This window comes from Pagrus pagrus (assembly GCF_965226575.1).
Source record: "Pagrus pagrus genome assembly, chromosome: 13".
In the NCBI taxonomy this organism is placed as follows: Eukaryota; Metazoa; Chordata; class Actinopteri; order Spariformes; family Sparidae; genus Pagrus; species Pagrus pagrus.
In genome coordinates, this window is record NC_140197.1 from 28,539,791 (window position 1) to 28,551,998 (window position 12,208).

Below are 12,208 nucleotides of genomic sequence, written 5' to 3' on the forward strand. Positions count from 1 at the left end.
TCTCTACGTCGTTACTAAGGGACGGTCATTACATTCAGGAGTCTGCTGACGTGACTGACTGTTTTCTAGTAATTAGTCAGACCCCATGTATTTCCATCAAAGCACGCACTTAGTATTACACAGTATTTTGAGAGCTAATTGCCCCATAACATTCTGTACATTTTGATTATATCTTTTGTTTTGCTGGTAATAGTTATATAACCACAATATTACAGGAGAGGTTGAGCTTTCAGGTCGGTCTGTAAATGCCATCAATGACTGCTGATGATGTCTGAGGGTCTTGAAGAGTCGTCTCATTTCATAGGGACAGATTTCAACCACTACCCCTCGTAACTCTGTTCTGAGTGGCAAGGAAGCTCTCCAGAAAGAGGGGTAGGGGTAAAAATTCTAGTTAACAACTTTGTATACTGATATCGTCACAGTAATGTATTAAAGATGTCCGTGCGGTCTCGCCATTGCGTCATCTAAAAAGGTTGCTGACCAGCAGATTAAGTCATAGTTTTCGTGTTGTTTTCATGTCTGTGTTCGTCACTAGTAATTGATTTAATCACTCCCTGATGTCTTACTGAAGTAAACCTGGATTAACTGGTCATCTCTCTTTATGTGACACCCTGTGGACTGTTTACGCCTCATGTTTGTGTTTTGTTGATACTGTCACACACAGACAGAAACTTGTTAAGGTCTACTCACCTCTTTAATCACTACAGTCTCGCCTGACAACACACACTGACTATCATCCACAAACAGATGTGCGCTTGGGAAGATGCAGATGGAGGCACGACTATTTGAGCCTTTATCAGGGTCATTAAACACCATCACCGTCACGTGACTCTGCAGTTTCTCGGCAGAGTTTTGAGATTCTCGTAAAGAGTCCTTGAGAGTCACAGCTCCCGACACTGTATCTTGTTTCAGGTCTGAGGAATCCCTGGAAAAACTCTGTAGGAGGAATGTCGTCTCCCAGATTACAACACACAACAGGAGGCGGCCTGAACGCCTTCAGGGCATCAAAACCAGTTCTGTTCACAAACAAAATGCAGCTCCGAGTGAATCACCGCCTCTCTCCCACCTGCTGACACATGCACCCACACACACGGGAAACACATGCCTTGACACGGCGGGATCGACTCGTCCACGCGTTTCATGCCAAACTCTCATCACCTTCTGTTTTGTGAGCCACTGAAACACTTGAATGAATCCGGTCTCATGTTTACACTCACTGGCTGACTGATGCAAACAGTCTGTGAGGAATTTAAGATATTTACTTGTCCAGCCGTTCAAAGCGTTTGATCAGGTCAGAGCCGTGTCGTTAAAGTGACGTCTTTCCCTGTAAAACACCTGGCTGTGTGAGTCATGTTCAAGTCCAGTCCAGCCCACAGCTCAGCCCAGTACAGACTGGATACAGCTGGATACAGTCACTGGTCTGAATCATGACCAACCCACGGTGAGATTAATCAGCTTTAACTATTTATTGTTCAATCATGTGACAATCACATGACAGCAAACGACCACAGCCAGGAGATGGGTCTTTAATCGTTGACACTGATGTTAAAACCCATTTCTTATTTCAACGACTAGAGACTGATCGATTGGAAAAAATCTGTTTCACGATTATAATCCATTAAATTATTTATTAACAAACAAAAAGTGCAGTTTTAGTAAAAAAATAAGAAATGAACTGAGAACATCTCTCATGCAGGTGTTATGCCCTTCACATACATCATGTTTTGGTAGGTGTTAGTTTATAAATGGTGTAATGCTCCTTTTACTGCTTCGTTGCCGTTGGTTACACTGCAGTGGGAGCCCAAATCTTAAAGATATAATATGTAAGAATTCTGCATTAAAATGTCTAAAAACGACGAGACCTTTGTTGTATATTTCGTTGAGTTGTGTACTTAAATTAACCGATATGTTTCCAATAATGTTCACACCAGAGGAATCCACAAGTTTACTCAATGCACTTCTTTTTTAACTCGAGCTAAGTTTCCTTTGGCAGTCGGCGCTACTGCCGGGATAGCGAAGTCAGCAAAACGAGGCTTAATTTAGGGTGGATAAAACTTTTAAATATTACCTCATCTGTTAACATGTGTACCTGAGTCACATCAGATGGATTATCATCTGGGATGGTGGTTATTTAATGGTGCATTAATCACTTGCTAAACAAGTTTGACCGCAGGATCGTTTGTGTTTATTCGCCTTACTCATGCAGTGTTTATCTGCCGCAAACAGCCGGATTACTTTACTACATTAGCCGAGAGCTGACATTTGACAGCACACATGGAGGGTGTGTCTGTATTTGAATTCAGTTGGGTCTCTGACTCAACTCAGCACTCAGCAGAGACTCTGCTCCTCTCCCTTTCTTTTCCCCTCTCCTCTCTGTATGGATGGATAGCTCAACCTATGTAGAGTGAAACGTAACATTAAACGTGCACTATGTGTTGTTACCTCTCTTTGTTTGTTGGTGCGAGCTTCACTCCTGCCCTTCCTGGAAACAGCTGTCCCATCCTCCTTCTCTTTCTTCTCCAATCCCAGCAGCCTCTGTGTCGGGCTGAAAAACACGACCAGCTAATTAGAGAAAAACTTCACCTGGGACAAACACATTGTGTTTACAGTACGAGTGACCCCGCTAACACTCAGGTGGTTCTGACATCATTTCCAGCAGCGTAACACTGAAGATGACAGCTTGATAATAGACTCCAAACAGCACCTGAGCAGCAGAAAGGAGCCCAGAGGACACTCAGGACGGATCTTTCTCAGAGTGTCACCACAGCTGTTGCTGCTGCTGTGAGACTGAATGGGAGCTGACGTCTTCACACTGGTGTCAGAGGTGTTTAGTGCAGGAAATACACAGGTCCAAAACCCCAAAGTAATCTGATATAATGTAAACACAACTAAGAGACGATGAAAAACAACGCTGTCAGGTAAAAGTTAGGTTCAGGATCTATTTCTTGATAATATCATTATTTTGAATTCTTTAAGCTTTAATAATTATGTAGTGAAAATAATATCACAACAGCACTAATATAAACCAAATTTAATAGCAATCCATCCAACAGTTGTTGAGATATTTCACTTAAAAAGCACAAATGTGAACCTAGAGATAAAAGACAATGGCTGATTAAATTCATCAGAATTCATCCTCTGGGGACCACGAATATCTGAACAATCACCATCTAGTGAGAGTTATTAACTCAGTTAAGTTAGAGAAATTTCCTCATAGTAATTCTTTATTTAGGAAGCTTCTTTGTAAGCTTGCCGAGTTAAACTTGTTCTTAAATTTAAATTTGGATAATGATGGGAGATTTTTCTGTTTTCAGAATATTTGACAGGGTATGTTAAAACATCTGAACTGATTTTGAACTCTGTCTTCATGTTTGGACCTCAGCCAGCTCAGTTTCTTTTTCCCGTTCAGTACGTCATAAATACAGTAACGTCTTGATGTTTTATTGTCGCTCTGCCTCTGGAGGCTGCCGACGGCTCCGTGCCCTCAAACTGAGCTTTCAGCTGAAGTCTCGCTCCTCTGACAGGCAGGCAGGCAGACAGACAGCGTTAAGGTCCTGAGAAACAATGCAGCAGATATCTAATTACACCAGCGTTTTGGAATTTCTGGCCTTATTTGGGGGGCAAAAGTATTTTCTGTTTTTTGTTTCCCAAAAAGGCAATGAGTGAAGAAATGATGTATTCTGCTCACGTGACCCCGTTTACATGCTGCTGGGGCACAAACTGGGAGGGTTTCTGTAAGCTAAATTTAAAAATGCGGCAGTCAGATCTCTAATGGAGGGGTAGAGCGTGAGCCTTTGATCTGGTGTTTAGCGGTGTGTGATGGCTGTTCGGCTTTATACTGGGGGGGAAGCAGAGAGGCAGTGGATGTCCTTTGTGCTAATTGCTTGCACATTTACCCCTTTTCCTCTGCCAAGGCCCTTTAAACTGCTGTTACCAGGAGAATACAGCAAACACAGGATTATAAACACCAGACTGCTGCCAAACACAACATATAGAAGACTTATTTACACATACTATCATCAATATTCATCTCCAACCTTTTGTCCCGGCTCTTGTTCTTGTTGTTTGTTGATGTTTGGTTGTTGTTTGACTCAGTCAGCGGGTTGTTACTGTTTCCACTGGACACCAAGTCCAAGGAGCCGAGTGGACAAATGAGTGAGTCCCTGGACACCGGGCTCAGGAAGGTGGATGTGTCGCCTGGATAAAGAAAAAACCAAAAAAAAAGGTTTCTGTTAGATATACTGAGGGCAGGAGCTGTTTTTGGTCTCTTTAACACATAACCCCGACTCTCTTTAAACAGCCAGCAGCCAACAAGCTGGATGAAATCATTCTTTTTTAATCACTGTCAGGGTTCAGTCTGCAGCCAGTGGGACAAAACCTCCATTGTTTTCCCTCTTTAATAGTTTACTTAATGATTTCTCAGGAAATTACCTTTAAGTTAAAGAAAGCAGCTCAATCACTTTTTCTAGATAAAAAGATAAAACACAAAGAAGTTTGAGGGGATTCATTTGTTGATTTGTTTTGGTAACGACGATAGAACTGCAAACCATCTTCTGTTTAATGTGACAGATAACTAATCATTTTGTTTGAGCTTCACTAACACAATCACAATAAGAGAACTAACTACAAAGATAAAAAACATTAACGACAATCAACATGGTGAACTGAAGAGGACAAATACAGGAGGAGGAAACACACATCTAATCTAAACATGACTTCAACTTGATGATTAGTTTTTTCTTTGATGCTTTACTCATTTTAAGATGTAGTTTGAGATAAAAGAAACACCTTAAGTCAGAAATTAATGTATTTAAGAGTGCTCCTTTCACATTGTCAGTTTAAGAACCTGTCTGGAAAAGTCCTTAAACAATCTAATGATTGTTGCTGGAATTCAATGACAGAGCATCATTCATTCGTCCTTGTTTGTCTCTCAGAGGATCCCTTGTGTCCCTAATGAAGCAGCCTATAGGCAGAGTCAGCAGGAGTTAATCCAGCTCTTTATTACTGGACCTTTCAGGCCCTGCAGTAAGTCTGACGCCAGATGGGAGCTGCTGTCCACTTTGTCGCAGCACAAAGCTCCAATGAGGACGAGTACCTGTCCTGTGCTCACCGTCGAGCCTATTAGGACCCGTTTAAGAGCTCTTTTATGGATCATGTTTGACTTTTATGATGCCTGAAGGTTAAAGACGTTTCCTCCAGTCTCACAGTGTGTTTCTGTCTGTGTTTATGTAACTCTGCTTCCTGTTAAAAACTCCTCCGGCTCAGTTCCCGGGATGACCCATCAGCTCTCAGTCAACTGGCTCAACAAGGGTTAAATGAAATGTATAAGAAGCTGTAAGTGTGTGAACATCTGCAGGATGTTAGGACAGTGAGGGAGGACAGGAAGTGGCTGTGATTGGCTGACCGACATGAAAGCTTCAGTATGTGCGTGTGTGTGTGTGTTGCTTCTGCAGCACCTGCAGGGGTCTGTTTCGAGCCCGGGGGATCTGTGTCTGTGACGGTCCACATGGGGGTCTCACCCGGCCCTCTACCCTGCTGGTCTTCCTGCCACCGATTGCAGCTGGACTCTGCAGAGTTCTCCAAGGAGGGAAAACTGGGATCAGTTGCGGCCACCTTTGCTGGACTGGGTTCCTAATGTTTTGAAAGAAAAACAAAAAGATAATTAATTTAAATTTATTTATTTTTACTTTCATCCTTTCAGATACATTTGCCCAGCATAGTTTGATATTTCTAGCAGCACATCTGTCAGCTGTTCGGTCGAAAACTTTGGTCCGGACTGAAATATTTCAACAACTACAAGATGGATTCAAATTCAGTTTTGTTCAGACGCTCATGGCGCCCAGAGGATGAATCTGAATAGCTTTGATGATACTGTGATTTCCCTTGTAGTGACACCAGAGGGTTGGGGATTTCTGTGAAATGCCTTGACAACAATTGGATGGATTGTCATGAAATTTGGTGCAAACATTCATGTTTCAAATGTTAAAACTTGGGTGATTCCCTACCACTCATCTGGCAGCACCAGCAAGAAAATAATTAAATACCTGAAAAACTATTGACATTCCCATCAGCCTCAGTTGTAACTTATATTTAGTGCTGCTTTAGCACACTTCCAAAGGTACATACTGGTACTGCAACACATCAGGACGAATGTTTAGACAAAAAGAGGAATAACTTAATGTTTTACATTTGCCAAATTTACAAGAGCAGACAAATAATTAAAAGGTGTGTCATAGACAACATTTCACAAAGTTTGTGAAGTTTCCCTCTTCTTAAAGAAATCAATAAAGGATCTCTGAAATATCTCTGACGCTGTCTGAGTAACCTTTAAACCAGTCAGCTGTTTGTCTTCTCACACGCAGGATTAATGTCGGGAAGTGCAGCTGCTGGTTAGCGGTAAGCTAGCTGTGTCGTCTCTGAAGTATTTCTCTAAGCCCTTCGGACACGAGCAATGTGGGTATCTCAGATACTGCATCTAAATTTAATGAATTGAAAGTCTATTTCAATCTAGAATTAAAATCCTGACACCCCGAGATACAAACGCAGATCCCATTTTGATACAAGATGTAAATGGGGTGTTAGTCTTTTACTGATCGAAGAGGAAAGGTCAGGGCGATCACATAAACTTCAGGATTCATCCTCTGACGACCATGAATGGTAATCAGACCAGAACTTGAGTAATGTGTGTTTAAACATGTACTGAACCATTGGATGGAAAGTTGCTACCTGGGTGGCAACAGGCTCCACTTTACGTTTTTTCTTCTGATTTTGCTTGTTAGTCCGCAGATACACAGAAAGCTGCTCACTCCACCTGGTTAACAAAGACAGAAACAGCAGTAACACAAGATGAGTGAGGTCGGACACGGGAAGCCTCAGTACTTCCTGCTCCTGTGATTTTCTCCAGTTTTATACCGACCCGTTGATGATCTCTTTATTGTCTCCACGGATGAATATTTCCTGCTCCGGCGTGACGATGCAGAGAGCGTTTCTCTGTCCCGTCCTGGGCTCTGCATCAGTGATGTCTGTGCACAGATTCATGTTCACCGTCCCCTGTGGCAACGTGCTCGGCTGGAGGAGAATCAGAGCATCTGAATTATTCTGGTGACCAAATTACTGAAAGTGTGTTGCATCAGAATGAAAATGAATGACAGTTGAACAGAAAGTAGTTTGTGGTGTTAAGTATGCACTGAAAGAGATGAGGGTAGAGATTTGAGGGGATCACAGAGAGAGGGGGATTTGTGCATTAGAGGCTAAGCCCAAATCATCTGCTGTGGTTCTGCACACGACATCTGGCCTAAAGATGCCGGCTGATCCCAACAAACTGTAAATGCAGATGCACGTACAGAGCAGGATTTACTGTACACACTGTATATTTCTGTTCGAAGTCATTATTTGTTTTTTCTGTCACAGTTTCTTACCAGCTCATCGAGCGCGAACCTCAGGCTGCCGTCTTCATACAGGATGAAGAAGCGTCGCTGCCATTTCTGACATTCAGAGACACAAAAAAATAAATCACCACAGCACCATTTTACTTCAGGGAAACAAGTCACATAAAAAGCTGATGAATGTGTGAATATCTGCTCAGTTTCATCACGTCTTACCCTGGACCTCTGCATCGGGTTGTCAAAATCTGTCCCCTCAGGAGCCAAACACAGCCAGCCTCCATAGATGGGTTTAGCCTGTAATTCAGGGGGGTAAAAGAAAAACTGAATAGTGCTCATTCAGCCTTGTTTTGAAGCTCGGGATGCAAAGATATGTCAGCTGATAGGTCCTTGTTGACTGCCGTAAGGCTGGACAATACTTATCATTGAGTATGTAGCTGTATAGCGGAGTAAAAAGACTTTTGAAGCAAAAGGGGAAACAACAAATACAAAATAAATAATAAAAAAACATCGGAATCAGCTTCGGCTATCGCCCAAACTGTGTTTTTAACCATCTGTGTCGGCCCAGACTTTAGTGCATCGCCAGCTGAGGCACAGACTGTGATCACCCAAGTGAAACAATGAGTCAGCTCTAGTAACTGTTTATATAACCAATTCATTGTTTAAGTATTTTTTTCTGCAAATAATGCCAAACATTCCCAAGTTCCTGCTTCTCAAATGTGATGATTTCATATTTTCTCATCGACTTATTTGATAATAAATTAAATAACTTTGGGTTTTAAGCTACTTCTGGTGGTCGACTTCCACCTTCTTCTGTCAAACTTTTCTAATTTATGAGACTGCACTTGAAAGCATCATTGTGACAAAGCTTTCAATCAATCCACACTTTTAACTCCAGACTGCTACACCCGAAAGGAAAATAAAGCATTTACACACTCAAAACAACGAAACAAATGCTGCACGCAGGCAAAGCAAACTCTCATCATCAGTTCATCTGCTGATTATTTGGGTTTGGTCTGTTAAATGTCAAACTTTTTCAATAATTTCTTCAAGCCCAAGGCGACGTTTTTAAACGCTTGATTTGCCCAGAAGGAAAACATATTAGTTTTACTATTACACAAGATAAAGAAATCAGCAAACATTTGAGTTGCTGGAAGGTGAATGTGTTGGCTTCAAAAATGACTTTTCACTTTCTGTAGCGGTTGACTCATCGATTAATCGACAAATCATTTCATTTCTACCTGAAACCTTTATCTTTGGAAGCTTTCTCTGTAATGTCCACAAATGGACCGAGATGTTTTGACACTGAAGACAAAGAGCAGGAGATTCGCTTTGAATCGCTTATAAAACCAGGTGGAATTGAGAAATGTCAAGTCAAGTCAAGACAATGTTATTTGTACAGCGCCAAATCACAACAGAAGTTATCTCCTGACACTTTTAATATAGAGCAGGTCAAGACCTGCACAGTACTGTGCTGACTATGAAAGCAATAAGCGCACAGTAGTGAAGTATTTCACAACATGTTAAAACAGAATAAAGATCTCCCAGTAATAGAAAAGAACAGCCTTTTCTCTGAGCTCAGATGACAGTCACAGTAATGTATAGTGTATGCCGGACATGTGTTGTGTTTGCAGGTTGGCCAACAGCGCTGAAATTACAGGGCTCAGAGAAACCAGGCAGGGGGACGGAGAGTAATAACATATCTCAACAATTTGAGGCATGTAGGATCCGTCATGATGCTTACATCACCTCCACATGACAGACGTGCAGGAACAATGTTTTCAGAGGTGGTGAAACAGACTGTATAGAAACAAGTGAAGGACTTTTCTATTCTGCTGAAATGAGAGAAGATTAACAATATGTGCTGAAAGATCATTTGGATAACTGATTAACTATTTTTCATATATCCAGTAGGGCTCTAGGAGGTTGTGATGGAAAGTATGAAATGTAAAAAGACACCTACACAAATACTTAAAGGAACATTTCTGGAGATTCACAGCAAAACAGCATCACAGCATTCTCCTAAAACTGAACTGAAGTAGCTGGAGACTAAAACGTAAAAAGCAACCACAAAAAACATAAAATGGCTCCAAACAGCTTGTCCAGTGTAATCCATGTCTCAAGATCCCAAATTGATTTAAAAAGACATTATTTACACGCTGAAATCGTCACTGTAGCTGTTAAGCTAGCTGCGTTAGCACTCACCCCGTCTGAAGTGAGTGCAGCAGCTCGACCGTGTGTTGGTTGAGTAAACTAATGTTTTAAATCAGTTTGGGAGTCTTCCAGAGACTTGGGTTATGAAGGACGAGCCGTATGGAGCCATTTTGTTTTTAAACAAGTCTCCAGATACTTCAGTTGTTTAGGAGAATGCTGTTTTGCTGTGAAGCTCCAGAAATGTTTTGTGGACTATGAAACTAGAGCCTGACAGATATATCTGTTGGCTGACATTGGTTTATCACAGATATATCGGTATTGGTGTATATGTTGTCCAATATGTGCTGTTATATAAACTTTAGCTTTGCTCATTATAATGCAGAAAAGATGCCTGGGGTCATTTCCAATGATTACAATCCAAGTGAAGTTTACCGTTTCATTGCACTGATGTCATTTTAGATGGCAAAGTTTATTGTTAGACTGTAAAATAACCAGCCTCTGTTACATATCTTTATCACCAGTGTTTGATAACCACATTTGAGGGATCATCACAAAAATATGTGTGTTTATCGGCCGATGTACGAATGTTGTAATCTTTTTCTAATAACAGTATCGGCATCAGCCCCAGTTTTATGCTACTTAACAATTCAGAGGAAAAAAACTTTGTGTTTTAGCATATTTTCCCTATTTCCACTATATTTACAAAACAGTGGTATTAGGTTGGTACGACTCTTTCCACCATTAACAACTGAAAATAGGGAACAACATACATGATTTAAAATGGTGTCATCGAATTCGGAAATATTAGACGGAATAACAATTTTCACAGTAACCTTCAATGTCAAAGAAGAGGAATTACTAATTTTATGTAAAAGGCTGAACATTTATGAAACATACTGTTATAAGGGAGTAAAAGATTCTGGTATGGATATATCGGCTGATTATAAACATGTTTCTTTGCAATGATCCCTCAAATGTGGTTATCAAACACTTGTTTAACAATAAACTTCATAGTCTAAAATGACATCAGTGCAATGAAACAGTAAACTTAACTTAGTATTAAAGCACCCCAAGCATCTTTTTCTACTCTACAAAGAAAGGTCTCCATATCTACGTTTATAGGGCAACAAATACAACAATATTGATAGATTGGCTCTATTTTCCACCATTAATAACCGAACAAAAGTGACAGCATCCGCAACTTGAGACAGCGTTTATCTAATTCAAACTTTAATTTATTTATGGAAAAGTATTTTAAGAGGAAGAGGAATCACCAGCTGTCATACTAAAAAGCTGAATTTATCTTTTTTCCACGATGCCTCAGAAACAACTTTTGACAGATATCATATTAATGATTGGAAAAACTCATCCCAGGAACAGACATTTGGCAAAACATCTTTTCATGACCCATTTTCCACAATAACACTCATCATTTTCAATTGCTCTAATCCTTTTATAAAAATCTAATTTACATTTCAGGGTTTAAAAAGTAAAAAAAACACATTCCTGTGCTCTTCTTCCCTCAGCAAAGAAGATTAAACACACAACCCTGCACTTTATCTGACCTCCTCTGTCCTGATAGTAATTTGTGTTCAGTCCCTAAATTTAACAAAATTGTAGATTATCACGCAGCTGCGGTTAATGGATCAGATTATAATTAAAGTACAGCTTGAATTACACCTTAAATTCAACATTGTTCACGTTTAATGTGAGAAAAAGGTCAATTAATTAACCGTTGAACGTTAATATAAGAACGCTAGCCAAATAATATCAAATAAGAGGAGACAACCAAGCTAGTTACGTCGAATGAATTACAAAAAGTTGTGATAAAATATGTCAAAACTTAATTTTAAAGGCGTAATTTTAGGGTGAAACTCCTCCACTTTTTAAATTAATCGACCAACTGTCACATCAACGCGGACCGAGGTGTAGTTTAACGGCAACTGACCTGCTCCATGTCACGGTCGTTCAGCAGATGAAGCTCGCGGGACTTGAAGCAGTTCTGACATTTACTTTTATTAAAAATGTTCGCTTGAAATTTGTTACACGGACTCGTCGCCTTCTCCCCCGACATGTTTCAGCCCGCGTCGCTTCTCCTCCGCCGGTCAATAGTCCGAACACAGTCCGCTCTGCTGCTCCGGTCCCTCCGGCATTGAATGAAGAAGAAGAAGCAGAAGAAGAAGAAGAAGAAGAAGTAGAAGGAGTAGAAGAAGAAGAGGAGGCGGAGGAGGGGGAGGGGGAGGAGGCGGGTTACCCTCCACATCTGTCAAACACAGCGCGAGCTCTCTGTTGACTGCTGTCGTCATGGAGGCGTCATCTGACGTGACAACATCCGGTCACAGCCTACAAAATAAAACTATCAACTAGTCTTAAACTTTAATTTTTTTTTGTGTGTGCTTATTCTCATGAATAAATATAAATAAAACATGTAAAGAGAGATATCACACAAAGTAATAACTTATTTATATATAAGCATGAAGTTATATAATTTATTATTATTATAATTTAAGTATTAGGTATTTAATTATACAATTATTTATGTATTTAATTTTGTCCCTTAAAACCCTCCATACAGTGGGATAAAATAATTTTGTTGCATTTATTAAAATAATTATGTAAAATATAAGTATATAAAATAATATATAAAAAATAAACAATATACAAGAGTAATT

General features: G+C 40.2%; 1 protein-coding gene across 1 annotated transcript in view; it reads right to left on the bottom strand.

Moving 5' to 3' along the window:
* Positions 1-11,723, bottom strand: part of LOC311268532 (uncharacterized protein) — a 21,203-nt gene extending 9,480 nt beyond the window's left edge. The window contains exons 1-8 of the mRNA XM_084372210.1: positions 11,485-11,723; positions 7,602-7,679; positions 7,419-7,484; positions 6,917-7,068; positions 6,727-6,811; positions 5,457-5,631; positions 4,038-4,197; positions 2,443-2,545 (exon numbers count right to left, since the gene is read on the bottom strand). Of these exons, the coding sequence (XP_084228336.1) occupies positions 2,443-2,545; positions 4,038-4,197; positions 5,457-5,631; positions 6,727-6,811; positions 6,917-7,068; positions 7,419-7,484; positions 7,602-7,679; positions 11,485-11,610 (945 nt within the window). The 5' untranslated portion in view covers positions 11,611-11,723. The remainder of the gene's footprint in view (positions 1-2,442; positions 2,546-4,037; positions 4,198-5,456; positions 5,632-6,726; positions 6,812-6,916; positions 7,069-7,418; positions 7,485-7,601; positions 7,680-11,484) is intronic.
* Between the last annotated feature and the right edge of the window lie 485 nt (positions 11,724-12,208).